Here is a 15,327-nt window from a genome sequence, read left to right on the forward strand (position 1 = left end):
TGTGGGGTGACGTCCACCTCCCCCACGGGTGGCACCTGAGCCCAGATCAGGTTCCAGTGCCACCGATCCCAGCCACCGGCCGCGCTCGCCTGGCCGAGATCCAGCGGAGCCGCGCCCAGCTCCCGGCGGACCTCCGGAGGACCCGACGTACGCCGAGAAGAGTCCCTATTGGGACCTCTGGTTCGAGGAGGAGCACGACACGCGCTGGCGTACCTCGTTCTTCGCGTCACGCACGGCCACGGCGAGGCCTCGCACGGAGCCCCGCACGCCACCTGCAACGGCGAGGAGGGCTATCCGCTGCCCCGGTGGGCTCTACATCGACGACGCGACCCAAGTGGTCGCGCCACTGCCGAAGCCCGACGAGGAGGACGACCCCGAGCTGCGTGCCATACTGGCGGCATCCGTCGAGGTCAACGACCTCGAGGAGCTGGCCAAGTGGCCGCACCTCGCCGAGGTGCTCCGCGCTGGAGGAGGAGGCCAGCCGGGCGTGCGTGGACGCCAACACTTAGGCGTTCCTCGCCAAGGCGCGCCGGCAGGAGGAGGCCACACGCCAGGCCGCGCTCCTGGAGGAGGAGGAGCGCCTCCGCCTCAAGCACGAGGCAGAGCTGTAGAGCGGGAGAAGGAGGCGGCGCAGCTGACACGCCTGCGCAGGCCGGCCAACCCTCCGGACCCGCGGTCGTCCTGAGAACGGGCCCAGTGGTCGCCGTGGCCGGAGTCCCTGGCGCGCTCCGGCGTCTCGAGCCGCAACAGCGCCTCGTCGCCGGGGGCGTCATCATCATCGACGCCGACGACTAGGAGGACAGCGACGACGCCGACTTCTAGTGGGACTAGGCGGCATGTCGGCGGCCACCGCGTCCACCCCAAACCCTAGCTAGGTTTTTTTTTTAGTTATTTAAAAGCCCATATAGGTTTTCTTTTGTATAAATTTGCCCAAAATAGGGCATTAATGAACTATGTTTAGTTATTATTGTTTTCCTTTTTTTTCTCTCTATTTTACGCTGCATCGACGCGTTGGACATATTGGGCGACCCAAACGAACTGTCGTCTATGTCTCCATGTCCACCCAAACAACCACATCCGGACGGCCCGACGCGTTCAATTTAGGTCTCCCGTTGAAGATGTCCTCAAAGCACACGTCACTACAGTGCCTTGGTGATCCTTTGCATCAGAGGTATTGCCAGCGGGCCGATCTATTTTTTTCCCTGACAGATTCAAAATCGGTAAATCGGTATTCAATTGAGGCCTGCCGCCGTGCAGTTACTTGTCCAAAAAAAAAAGAAAGACATATCCAAATTACTAGCATCGCTCTCACCAGCCAAAGCTATGCAAACAAAGGCATAGACGACTATCTCCATCCGAGCTATGCAACCAAACGTAGCGGTTAGCAGGACGTGACAGACATGCCCAGAGCTCTCGTGGGAGTAGACATGTGAAAGTGGGATTCGTCAATTTCAAGATCCAATCCGCCGGCTCGGTCTTTCGGAGGTGCTCATAGGGGTAGGGTATGCGTGTGTGCGTTCATAGGGGTGAGTGTATGCGCGTGTATGTGAGCGCCTGCGTTTGTACTGTGTTTCTCAAAAAAAAAAAAAAAGTGGGATTTCACATCAGCAAAACCAACCGGCACGGCTTGGAGCAAACAGAGCTCCCTATTTCTATATAGTCTAAAGTAGATATGTGAAAGTGCAGTTAAAAAAGATGTGAAAGTGGGATTTCACTTGCCCCATTTGCACATCCTTAAGTTGGAAAGATAAGCAGGAGGGAAACACAGACAGAAATAATACATAAACATACATCAAACAATAGTAACAGTACGTGAAGGCATCTTATGGTTCGCAAATACAAGATTTATTCCGAAGAAGCAATTTGGAAGTATATTATCCATGCCGGGTACATCTTCTTTCTAACCATCTCCATGAGGAGTGAAACTTTACAGGAATATCCTATTTACGTGATACATTAAGCTCCTAATCTACCGAAAAGAATAGCTCATGTACAAGATCACGAGGCATGTCCAAGTGAAAACACTGAATAGTGAATACCATACTGGCATACTTCCTTCTGTCCTGGACAGGCAAAGCATCTTAAGCAATTGTACATGGTTAAGAACAACCATTTCTACCCCATGGACATCATACAATCTGTACTGCAAAAATCACCACTGTCAGGCTACAAAAGAGAAAAAAACACAAATTAAGTAATTATCACTCTAGTTAATATTTTTCAGTACGATGGCCTGATTGGATTATACAAGACCAACTCTTTTACTATGCATAGCTTGGCTCGTGTACTTGTTTATAATCTTGTTTTAAGTTATCCGTAGTTATTTAGTGTTTTACTATCTTTTAATTATTACAAATGCCAATTATTCGTCTTCTTGCACGTACATGCTTACAGGTTCAACAAAGTGGATATGCTAGCTACTAGGCAAATTTGTAACAAAACTAAGAGAAAAATATTATTTGACATGGGGAACAAGTTGTGGAATCACCTTGCATTATATTCACCTTAAAATGTATCAAGAACACCTTCGTCGGGCTTTACTTGGGGTAGTGTTTCCTTGCCAATTGGTTTCAATGGAACATCAAGCTCCGGGGGGGTCTGCACCCAAAGTTAATTTAGATTATTAGCAACACAGTGGACCGTCATTCTCTGTTAGTTTTGTGCAGCTCAAAATTTTAGATCACCATGCAACGTATAAGTGGCCAATAGATGTCTTCGAAGAATGGATGCTCCTTGATATCATTTGCACCAGTATTTGAACCAATGCGGGAAGAAGGATCTCTCTGAAGTAGTCCATGGATTAATTGCTTAGCCTCCAGGCTAACCTGAAGAGTGTATCTCTGTTAACGGATGAACAAACCAACTGTACTATGTACTGAAGCAGTCCAAGACAGATATGATGTGTTGATGTTCATTCCATGCTGTAAACACAGTTGTGTAACAGTACATCTTACTCTACAGATTGTAACTAAATTCAAGTTTTACAGTTTAAAACTGAATAAATTAAGCAAAAATGATTGGCATACATCCCTACAAGATTAGTTCTTATTTTTTCAAAGAGAGAAAGTTTCTTTTTCGAGAAAACACAAAAAGCTTTTGCGCTCCGTTTCACTGAAAAGGTAGAAGTTTGGTTACAGTCCTCCTAAGAGGCATAGAATTACAAGCATAACAAGGTAACAGACCTCCTAAGAGAGAAAAAAAAAATTCTTACCGGGATACTACTAGGAAACGTAAGATCTTTGTGGAGGATGTTATAAAATGTCTTCTTCCTGTTCTTTCCTCGGAAAGGTGTACGCCCATACAACATCTCATACAATAGAATTCCTATAGCAATTAAAGGATGTTAGCTGACCTCTCAGTACTAACTATGAACTTCACCTTACCATTAGAATATTGCATATGACACAAGCTCTCATGGTTGGGGATACTTCGAGTGCATGTTTTTCTAACACATTTTCTAATTATTGAGATATTACATATTATAGGATCATATTATCGAAACATGTTGCAGATATATGATCATATCTACCAGTCTACGTCACAGAAAGCACATATATATCCACTAGAAGTTAGGCATAAATAACAGTGTATCTCTGAACAGTTACTAATCTGTTAGAATCAAATTGGCAATATAGATAGATCTCTGTGTGGAAACCATATTTCAGGTCTTATCTGAATGGTGCATGGATTGCTGTTACTATTTTCATGAGATTAGCTGACCCTCAGACATTTCAGTTCCTTACACAGTTACGTCTTTCAGGGGACTGCTACAACTCCTAGTAAGAGGAAGGAAACTCCTAGTAGGTTGTTATTGCCTTACCGAGAGCCCACCAATCAATGGCACTTGTATGTCCTGCACCTGTGATGACCTCCTAAAATAACCACCACATATGGCAAGGCAATCATGTTAATTATTAGTAAATAGTAACGACATAAGTACTTTAGTTAGAAGGACTACATTTTTGGCAGATAAACAGATTCAACTTTCTGTGTTACAAAGTACTCATAGAACAGCTGATGTTTTAGCATAAGTTCATGGTAAGAAGAAAAAAGTGTCCATATAATATTTATATTTATTCAGAGGAGACCATGCACGGGCATATTCGGAGATTTATGTAGCTTCAAAATCAGAAACATCATCTAACTCTTTTAACTAGAAGCTTAGGCAAGAAATAATCAATTTTGTGATGGAGGCAGCAGTACATTAATATTTTAAAATGATGCAGGTTACAGTATTGTAAACAAGTATCCAACAGCGAGAAATAAAGCCAACAAGCTAATGATGCAATGACTAAGCAAGGTATCCTACCGGAGCAATGTACTCTTCTGTTCCAACAAATGAATTTGATGGAGTGGAAGGATCTGCGACAACTGAAGGGGGGAGAAATTCTTTGGATCTCCTTCGTTTTAATGATGTGGAATGCTTTATGACCTGCAGGGAGATAAACATCATAAGTGTTCTGGCCTAGTGTTTATTGCACAACAATCAATTATATACTAAAAGCAACATATGGATGAAAAATAGGAAAAAATGCTAGAAATTTTCACAAAAAGAGAAACATCTGGCCGTTGAAGATAGATAATTGAAGGCAACCAAAAGAATCACAGGGGAACAAAAAATCAAGAAATCAATTCACTGGTTCAGCTAATAATGTATTCATATGGTATCATTTATTCCAGTAAATAAACAAGGGTTAGTTCAGGGAAGTTACACATTTGCTAACTATTTTTCTCAAGTGAGACAGATTTGCTAACTATGCAGTCCAAGCTCCGTAGCGGGCTTGCAACACAAGCACTGGCCGACTGCTATGTGTGCTTGAGCCTGAGAACACCATAGCCGTAAGTGGTCCATGTCAGATAGGCCAAAGCAATCGAGAAGGAAATGTGTGACTGGTAGGCTGTACAAATTGATGGCAGTGCAACAGCACCACTGCCTAGATCTCAGCAAGCAATGAAAGCGTGGATGAATGTTCAACGAGAAACATGCCGTAAGCGACATGGTTCACTACTAGACAGACCAGGTCACCGGTTCAGGTCTAAACTGGCTGGTTCGCCCCTTTTTAAGGTCCGGCTGCATGGATGGTCTCTAAGCTGGATCAAGCTTGAGAAGGTTACTGATTGTGGCTTATTTCCAGTTCAGCTGGCGGTCCAGTCCAGCTTCTAATCGGCCAAGAAGTGCTCTACATAAAAATGTTCTTTGCAATTAGGCAATTTATTATCTTCACCTTGAATACCAGGAACTTTAAGATTGCTACTTGTGTACGAAGTGTGCTTTTGGTTCAATCTTATCAACGTTACATATTTTATAACCCGCAAAAAAAAGTTACATATTCTATCAATACAACTGGTGAAATAGAGATCAATCAAATACTCTGTACAAGATTTAACAGCCCTTGAAGTTTTTCTTCCCTCAACTTACATGGGGTTTCGAAGAAGTCACGAATGAGAGATCAAAATCAGTCAGAACAATGTGCCCATCAGCTTGGAGCAAAATATTTTCTGGTTTCAGATCACGGTATATAATGCCTACACCAAAAATATGCAAATTAGAAGCCTAAAATATCAAACAGTTCACCGAATCGGTCTCTTAAAGAAAAAGTAGAGCACCCCATATCTAGAGGTGAAACATTACTAGAGCACAGACTTTATAAGAAACTTGATCAATAATTATAGTTATTAGTTAAGAGGTCACATATATACCAAGGCAATGAAGATACTCGAGACCGATCACAACCTCTGCAGCATAAAACCTACAGAAAGCGTAGATCAAAACAGTGTCAAGAAGAAGAAAATGGTAAGTAGAATAATAACTCTTATTCTTAACATAAAGTCTTATCATAGCAAAATATCAATAATTACTTATACTGGAAAACTGAAGAACAAAAATAGTGGACAGTCTTGTGGTTGTGAGGAGCTACATGTTTCCTTTACACAAGCAAGGTATGTAGTATAAACTACAAATATTTGACGGCATTATTTACTAGAACTATATCCGATCCATTCAGTGGAGCGGTAAAAAAAGTATATCAGAGTGACTAAATTTCCAAAACATGCATAGTCATATCATCTTAGGTGCCACCGTGTGTAGATACGCTTATGTCAACTAGCAAAAATTCAAAGACCTAGAAACCCAAGGAACAAGTACAAAAACATCATACACCAACAAAAGTAAAGCGGATATGGTGTTAAATATTTTTGTTCACCATATCAAGAGTCACTCAGCTAGTCTACGACTCAGTCCTTGCCTTCCAACCAAAAACCTTGACTAGTCACGCGAGTCAGTATTCAGTAGTATTTTTCGTTGGAGGAATCTATTTCCCATATTAGAAAGTACAAAGTTGATAAGCCAAGAATGAAATAACAGACAAATTTGGAAGCTAATTATGACTTCAAATTAGTAATGTGCATGTACTGAGGAGTAACCCAGATGTTGAGATTTAAGCAGCCACCTTGCAGATTCCTCTCTGAAAATTTTCAGGGGTTGCTTATCAAGTGCCGCAAATAATTCTCCTCCGGGACAAAAGTCTGTTATGAGACAAACATGCGTTGGCGTCTGAAAAATAGAAAGTTAAGATTTAGTAACAAACGTTCAACAAAATTATCTGGAAATATGATATTAACAACCATGGAGGCTAACACTAAGAAACTGTATATGGGCCTTCAATCCTCTTAAAATAACCACCATATAGCTTTGGTTTACTATATAACACGGATAAGTCAACAGGGATAAGTCACAAGTCATAGGACAAACCTGAAAGGAAGTATACAATGTGGGGAGAAAAGGATGATCCAATAGAGAGTATATTTCTCTTTCGATAATAGCTCGATGTACCTGTGTAGATAATCAATGCAACAATTCGTTGAGTTCTACTGGTCATATGTATTAAGTAACAAGTTTTTTTCTCGAACCCGCACCTAAGTGGGTATCATTTTCATTAGAAGGAACCACAAAGATGGCAGGAAGGTCTTACAAACAGCAAAAACCAAAACCAAAACAAACTGAACAAAAGCTACTGAAAGCTAAGAACTAAGGAAAAAAACCAAAACAAAGGCAAACAAAATTTGTACGACTATCCTAGTACAGGTCATGCTGTATGATCGGGTGTGTGGGTGGGAGGGAGGGATCATTTTTTTTTTTTTTTTTTGACGTAGGGAGGGATCATGTCAACATTAATCTATAAAATCTACCTTGTTGCGGTTTAACATCACTGATTTGTCCATTGCCTTCATTGCAAATAATTCACCACTACCTTGCAATTCAACCAAGTGTACACTGGAAACAAAAAGAATGATACGATTAAAGTGCTATACATTTGTTATGAGAAATATAACAAAATGTAAACATGGTAATTAAGTTTATTATGAAATACAGAGCTGCACATTGGCAGATCTCCTAACACACTGAAGTTACTTCAGAGAAACCATAAGTGATGGCTACCAGATACATGAACTGAACATGACATGGCCAAGCTTACGGAATTGACGAGACCTATCCTCATAAGTAATCTCATAACAAGACACTGTTCTTGCAGCCTTGCAATGTTCCACTCTCATAACAAGTCAAACAGCGTGCTCTTCATAATAGTAGAATTATGAAAATACTGATGCACATAGATGATAATACCAACTTCCTCCGCAAATATGGAAATTATCATTAGACATAAGCTCATTACAAGTACTTGTTCTTAAGCAAGAGAAAATAAAATAAAAAATACTTGGCCCTTCTTTGTTAAAAGCTATTTTAGTTAATCCAAAATGAAGAAGTCGTGTCATTTCACTACTTTTGATGATAGTCATTTTAGACTATCAGAAGAAAGAGATTAACTGAAAATTTAGAAACCGATATAGAAGACTGCTGAGGAGTTGTACCTGCCAGTGTCACCACATCCCAGAGGTTTTACAGGCTTGAAGTGCTTCAAGCCAATCTTCTCTCCGGTTTCTACAATCTGCAACACAAAAAAAAAAAGAACTTCAAAAGAATGTGGGTAATGAACAATCATCCCCTTTTGTTCCTTGCTTGTTTCTAACATCTGTATAAACATGCTTGCCAGGAATTCGAGCAAAACAAGATAACATAAGAGATTAGACACAACCGGTCCACTCTAAAAGGTAACAACACATGTGTTGAAGCACTATATGCAGCCCCAAGTTATTCTATTTTAAGGATATGGTTCTCTTGTTTTAAGGACTATATTTGGCTGAGCTTGGGAGCAGCACCTCCAAGGTTTCGTGCTGTCAAAATGTCAAATCGTACATCCTCATCTTGAGATGCATGCAATCTTGATTAACTATGATTTTGTTGGGGGGCTTGATAAACTGGGTTTTTGCCATGATGGATATCGTTTAGCTCTATACTACCTCCGTTCCAATAAATAAGGCTTATAATATTTTTTGAAAAGTCAAGCTAAGTGAAGTTTGACCAAACTTTTAGGAAAAACTATCAACAACTATAAAATTATATAGATATCACATGAAAATATATTTCATGTATCTGACGGTGTTGATTTTATATTGTCCATGTTGATGACTTTTTCTAAGAACTTAGTCAAACTTTACATAGTTTGACTTTTAGGAAAAAATAAAGCCTTATTCATTGGAATGGAGGTAGTAATTTATAACAGACATTAAATGGAAATCACAGGCTTGGACACTGGACCTGCTGCTCCTAGGTTCATAAAAACCCATCTCTTGTAGTTTATAATTCGCATCTATTATCCATCCAGAACGTTTGGCTGGAACTAGGCTGGGACAATTTGACATATAATGTATTCTGGTATCATGTAAGTTGGGACGATTTGATGCTGCTATTTCTACTGCGATCATACAAAATATCTCTTGTAAAATAGCACATAGAACATACCTTTTCTATAGCTTTCCAAGAAGAGTTGTCCCGTTTGTGAGGTTTTGCGGAAACAGATAGTGAGTGAAGAGCCCACAGGTCCTCTGGTCTCTGCAAAAGCAACAGATACTGTGATGTCCCACCGATTACCAAAGAACCGACTACACAAATGATGTGCTCCAAGACATTTGTAACATGTACATTATTACCATTTCAGTGTCCTCTATTCTAATTTCCCTAAATTAAGTCCAGAATATTCTGTGAAACATATTATGTTGTTTACTGCAAGGAGTAACCCATCTAATCAGTCCAATGTGCGTGCATTTCATTACATTTTAAGATACTATGCATTGCGTTGCATCTTCTCATTTGTATTATTCACTTACGAAAAACTAAGAAATTTATTTCGGTCAATAATTTACTTTCAGAAGTCATCAATCAAGACCAAAACCTGCCAAAGCAACACTGAGTGAAGCAACACCGAAACATCAAAAAGTAGATGTACCTTACCAAGTTGGCATCAGGAAGCTCCCTGACTGCTTCATCCACATTCCCTGCTGTAGCTTTGACCTGGTTAGATCTCATACTACAAATAGTTAGCACACATTTTAAAGGAACATAAGACTGCTAGGTTTTTATGTAGCCCCATAGTGTAATGATGTTTCAAAGCTTCCAGCCCATTTAAGAACTTATATGGACTGTTGACTACAGAACTAGTACTACAGTTCACACTGTTTGCAAAGACAGTAAGCCACATATTTATGGAAGATTGCGTTTAAATTTCGAGCAAAAATCATCCCAAAATAAAGCAATGGACCTTAAGCAACGACGTCCCCAACTGAATAGGTCTCTAGTATAATTTTATGCTTTTTTCCCAAATACGATATTTTCTGAACCAATTGTAGTTTCACATCCTTGAAATGGAAATTACTCAAGCTGAGCTAACCTACCAATTTTGCACTCTGTAACTCAGTGGTCTCTGAGAGACGGTTCCTGAGGGGCTCGACATGATCACTTCCATCAAGTTGCACGCCAATGAAGTATTGAAGCTCCCCCTACATACGTAGTACCAGCCAAATGCACAATTATTACCACACCATATTGACCCCGCCCATGTAAGATTACAAGAACCAGATCAAATTCAGCATTTCAGCTACCTTCTGATCCCACATAGGTTGCAGGTGGAACAAGTTCCAGAACTTTTTCCCTGTTCCATCACAAGCAAAATGCAGATACAATCAGTAAGATTCCAACTACAAGACCGATTGCCTAGAGCGAGCAGAATTAGAATGTGACTCCTGCAGCGATAATGCCGGTCCAAAGGAATGTGTCACCAGATGACGCAAAATTACCGCTCTTGGTGTAGTTAATTAGCTGGACGGTGACCTCCTTCTGCTCCCTAATGGCCTCCCTGATCTTGTCAACAGTGGTCTGGTCGGTCTCCGACCCTTGAAGAAATCTGCAAGCACCAGCGAAATCTCATTACATCATCTAATAGACTAACAAGTACCCATAGAAAACTAAAGCGGAAGAAATAATGAATGGACGAAACTGAAGAAAAAAGGAACTAGCATTGGCAAATGCTACGGAACAGAATCACACACACGCACGTTCACCCATGGCCAAGGAGAAGCGGCGGCTGCAACGCGCATCGCACGTAGGAGAGAGGGGGCGAGCGGTCCCTCCCGGACGGTAGGGAGCTTGGGGGAACTCTGTGGCGGCGGCCGCAACAGGAGCGGCGATTCGCCATCAAGGCTGCGAGGGTTCTGCGCCCCCCGCGGTGAATCCACGGGGTGGGCGGAAGGCAGGTGGTGACGGCCAATGGCGGGAACCCAGACCCAGAATATGGAGGGCTTCCACCTCGCCGCGATGCCGTGGCGGCGACAAACGCGGCGATCTCCGCCGGGAGGTGGCGCTGCTTGCCGAGCCAGCAGCTGGTACGGCATCGTTACGCTCAGAGACTCTGTCAGTTTCATTTTACTGCTGCATTTTTCTTTTTCTTTTTTAGAACATTTTTTAGCGGGATTTTTTTTTGGGTGCTGCTGATAGGCGCACTGCAGAACAAGTGGCCGGCCTATACGTGAACTCCATCCTGGACTAGCCCACGATCACCATTCACAAGAACAACTTCTATATTCTCAACAAAAAGGAGCAACTTCCATGTAAAAAAAAGGAGCAACTTCCATTTATTTTCTAGTTCATACCCTAAAGAAGATTATTATGTTTAGTTCCAAAGTATTTTTTCTCTGAATCGTAGCGTTCATGTCGGTTGTTGGATCTTATTTTTGACAAATTTATTATGCTTTTAGAAGTTAGGGAGTTTATATCCTCCAGAGCCATTGAACCAGTATGAAGGAAAAAAAAAAACTTGAGACAGCATTATACCTAGCCGAACTATCAACCCCTCTTGTTTCCTATATGAAGGTGGAAAAGAGAGTGGCCTCCTTTTAAGTCGTCGGTGCAGCTGGAGGAGAGTGAAATCCTCACTGGTCATGTTCGACATGTACATAGGTTTAGGTTCCTGTGGCGACACTTCGGAATGATGTTCCCAGGCTCTAGCCCTACCTCGATGGTGGTGCTTGTGGCGGTGTCTAGAAGCCCGTAGGAGGTGGTGTCACGTACAAGTACAACGAGGTGGGATGTTGATGTTGTTTGTTTCTTTTGTGCCTTGGTCTCGTCTCCTTCGGGTCACGGTGATGTTTTCTCCAACATTATCACAAGATTTGTGGGATTTTGTACATGAGTTGGTGGACTGTGGATGGTGCGAGTGGGTGCTGTCCAAGTTCGCGGTGTCCCCGTCGCGTGGAAGAAAACTGTGGATCGAGACAAGGCAAATGGATCAACAAGCGGATTTGTTTCTCTTTCCCGACGCGGTCGGAGCGGAGGAATGGATCTATAGGTCCCAAGGAAAATGGTAAAATTCCCAGTCGATGTGGCGTAAACAATTCCCATGTATAGAAGGGTCCTCTTCATTGACTCGTCGGCGAAGGTGATGGCTCGAATCCGACTATGGAGGACATCTACATATGCAGTGATGTCTGTATGTGCTATTTTTGCTCTATTAGGATGTTTTGTGCAAAATATGTGCTTTTTTTTGTTTTTGTTTCTCACCTGCAATTCCTCCCCAGGATCTCTTCTCGCGTGTACTCCGTCAACTCCAGGAAGCTGTCAGACGCGAAGATCTGAAAAAAAAAACATATTTCGGTTGAACAATGTGATCAGTAAACTGTGCGTGCACTTTCCATGAACAATGTGATCAGTGCCACTCATTTCAGCTTACAATTGGGTTGTCGGGTAGCCTGGGGTCCGTGATGACAAAGTTCTTCTCGATACGCTCCAGCGTGGTGGCCAGGTCGAGCCCCTGCCTGATGTCCTTCTCCCTCTCCGCGCGCTCCCAGCTGTTGGTGCGCTCCACCGTCATCTTCACCTCCGGTGCCTCCACCACCGCCGGCTCCCTGCTCCCCACCGAGCTCCTCTTCCCCACCTTGAACCTGCCAACAGCACATGCAGAGCCTGTGAGTATGAGGTTCCAATTCATTCAGTGTAATATAAATGTACAGTACGGAGTCTCTGATGGTGACTGACCCCATGAGGGAGGAGCGGCCGGACTTGCGGCCGGTCATCATCTTGCTCAGCCGCGACTCCTCCTTCTTGAGGTCCCAGTGGGGCGACTTGTAGCCGCCTCCGGACGGCGTGGCCGGGGCAACGAGCGGCGAGCTGGCTATGAGCATCTTGTCCGCGTCGCTGGGCTTTGGCGGCTCGCGCTCCGGCGAGTCCGCGCGGCGCGTCTTCACTGTCTGCACGACCTCCGTCATCGACGACATGGCCTTCTCCTTCTGCCGGTCTGCGTTGCCACGGTGCGGAGAGAATTGTCAGTGCTGATCGAGAGAGAGACGGCGGCAAATTAAGGCAGAGTTTCGCGCGCGCGTCGGCTTTACCGTCGTAGCGGATGAGCGACACCGGCAGCTCGTTGGGCCGCATGCGCTTGTCGCTCAGCCCCTCCGTGTACTTGCTCACCTCCACCTGCATCCTGTGCCGTTCATCGCAAATCAGAGCACAGCATGAGCAAGAGCAAGAGCAAGAGCAGAGGGTGCACTGGTCTAATTGAGTAGTGAGGCGAGAGAGATCGGAGCAGAGATTAATTACCCGATGAACTTGATGACCTTGCCGTTGTCGTCACGGATGGGGGTGACGGTGAGGAGGTTCCAGAACGGGGTGCCGTCCTTGCGGTAGTTGAGGAGCCGGCCGCAGAAGCTCTTGCCGGCCTTGACGGCGTCCCTGATCTTGGACACCTCGTTCTGGTCCGTCTCCGGGCCCTGCAGGAACCGGCAGTTGCGGCCAATGATCTCCTTGGCGGAGTACCCGGTCATGGTGTAGAACCCGGCGCTGGCGTAGATGATGGGGATGTCTGGCCTCGTGGCGTCGGAGACGACGAAGGTCTGCTGCAGGTTGGACAGCGCGTCCTTGAGCTCCTGCGACACTCGTGGCAGTGCCTCGTAGGATGCGCGCCCCTCCATGGACGACTTGGCGCTGCCCATGCCGCTGGGACGCCCGCGGTTCTGCTGCTCCGGCGGCTTCGGCCACCACCCCTGCTGCTGCGGCGGCTTGCCGTCCGAGCCGCCCGCCTCCTCCACGATCTCCTTCCCGGTGGAGCCGGACAGCAGCGACGGCGGCGTGGGCAGGGTGAAGCTGGCCTCCTCCTCGCCGGGCCCGGACGGGAACGCCATCCACTTCTCCACCGCGTCGACCGCGTCCTTCGAGGTGCTCGCGCCCGCCATGGCGTGCGTCACGTGCTAGCTGCTGACGATCGAGGCTGGTTCGAGCAGCGGTGCAACTATGGTCGACCAGCCATCTGCTGAACTGCTAGCTGCACCTAAGAACAAGGAATTCAGTTGTTCAGTGATGAAGAAGTGCAGGTAATATTGGTTCCCTTTATTCGCAAAATTGAGTTATTCAGTGCGCAAAAATTGGGGAGGAGGGACAGAAAGAATGCAGAGCAATCGCCTCAGACCTCGCATACATTTGAGGAGACTGTTCAGAAGAACAGGTGATGGGAGCCACCACTTTCTGCTCTTACCAATCTAGTTGTAGGATTCTCCATACAGATCGAACAGGCGATTTAATTCAAACATGCTAACAATCTGTCTTGCCTTATGAATGGAGACAAGGCAATAAACTACTCGTATGCTGCAACATGCCTGGACCCTGACAGTACAGTATGGTAGAGTAGTACTATACATGGAATGGAACAATACCCTCACTGTTCCATTATCCGTTCCATTATCCAAAGCAGACCAATGAAATAGCCAACACTCCACGGGCTTTGGTAGTTTCGGCAGGCTACTTCCAGCATGGAACGCCGGTACATAAACGGCAAGCATACACATAAAAGGAAAGCACCAACCATGACAGGACACAGGGCACAGAAGCCAACCGAAAAGAGCAAAACGCAGAGGAGGATCAACCAACCTTCTTCAGCTGCGGCGCCTCCCAATTGCAGCTAGCAATCTATCGAGCTAGGTAGCAATCTTGGAAAGGTAGCAGAGCAGCGGGAAGGAAAGAATGGCGGTGCGTAGCTCAAAGGGAGAGGATAATGCAATCCTGCCCGTGGTCGACTCACGGGCATGCGTCGTCTCGCCCCCGTTTTGTGGCCAGCGATGGGCGCACGCCGACGCCGGCAGCGCCAGCGATCCGTGGCGTCCGCGGGGCATCGTGGGGACGCTCGTTTGTCTTACCGGTGTGTGGTGGTGCTGGTGGTGACGGCGACGGCGACGTACGGGGAAGAGATTTTTCGGGGCCGGTGTGCGGCCACGGGAGCGCGCGCGGGGATCCTGTGGATGACGGGCTGCCGGGGAGGTCCGCCTGAGCGTCGCTGTCGCGAGGTTGTTCCAGGACGAGTGAGTCGGCGAGACGGAGACGGTGACCGGGGACGATCGATGTGGCTCTGGCCCAGGTGCTGTGGATAGCAAGGAATGGTAATGTGATGGGACGACACGCGTAATATACGATGGATGAAGCCATGGTTCATGGCTACTGCCTGCCTGTCGCCCTACAAACTGCACCTTCTGTCTCAGGTTGCAGCTTCGAGATCTTTTTCCGAGCTATAGTAGAATGACGAAGAAATGGTACGGTTTTCTACAGTGATGGAGAAATATAATACTTCCAGCGTTATGAACATGCGATGATTGCAGATGACCGAGTCCTCATTCAGATGAACACAGGATTGCAAGTTGCAGATGACTGCATAAAAGAGATGAAAAGAACTGTACCGTTCGTACGAAATAGAAGAAGACTGTAGATTACTCTTTTTGTATCTCATTTTTCTACGGTTCGGTATTGGACGTGTAAGTAAAATACCTGCAAGAGTTCCTGGGATGTTATACCTGCAAGAGGAAGGTCTGGTGGGATTTTGGTAGGAGTTAATAAGGAAACTTATGATGTGGTGAAAAACAAAAAGGGATTCCTTGTAGCAAGCAAAGAAGATAACT

General features: G+C 45.0%; 1 protein-coding gene across 4 annotated transcripts; it reads right to left on the reverse strand.

The window, feature by feature from the left end:
* Positions 1-1,823: 1,823 nt before the first annotated feature.
* On the reverse strand, positions 1,824-14,514 carry LOC127306846 (phototropin-2). Of its 4 annotated transcripts, none has more exons than XM_051337555.2 (23): positions 14,309-14,514; positions 12,986-13,712; positions 12,778-12,869; positions 12,425-12,683; positions 12,120-12,330; positions 11,951-12,021; positions 10,192-10,298; positions 9,997-10,046; positions 9,790-9,894; positions 9,350-9,409; positions 8,861-8,950; positions 7,870-7,946; positions 7,189-7,273; positions 6,752-6,832; positions 6,450-6,553; positions 5,701-5,750; positions 5,420-5,526; positions 4,310-4,432; positions 3,821-3,872; positions 3,212-3,324; positions 2,685-2,825; positions 2,505-2,598; positions 1,824-2,138 (listed from the first exon to the last, which is right to left on the reverse strand). In XM_051337555.2, the coding sequence occupies exons 2-22, from the start codon at positions 13,615-13,617 to the stop codon at positions 2,506-2,508; spliced, it is 2,703 nt and encodes a 900-aa protein (XP_051193515.1). In that variant the 5' UTR covers positions 13,618-13,712; positions 14,309-14,514; the 3' UTR covers positions 1,824-2,138; position 2,505. The 4 variants fall into 4 exon arrangements, with proteins under 4 accessions (XP_051193515.1, XP_051193514.1, XP_051193513.1 ...); XM_051337554.2 differs by having other exon boundaries at positions 1,824-2,143; XM_051337553.2 differs by having other exon boundaries at positions 2,489-2,598.
* Positions 14,515-15,327: the final 813 nt, after the last annotated feature.

The sequence above is a fragment of the Lolium perenne genome, chromosome 2 (assembly GCF_019359855.2).
Source record: "Lolium perenne isolate Kyuss_39 chromosome 2, Kyuss_2.0, whole genome shotgun sequence".
Classification (NCBI taxonomy): Eukaryota; Viridiplantae; Streptophyta; class Magnoliopsida; order Poales; family Poaceae; genus Lolium; species Lolium perenne.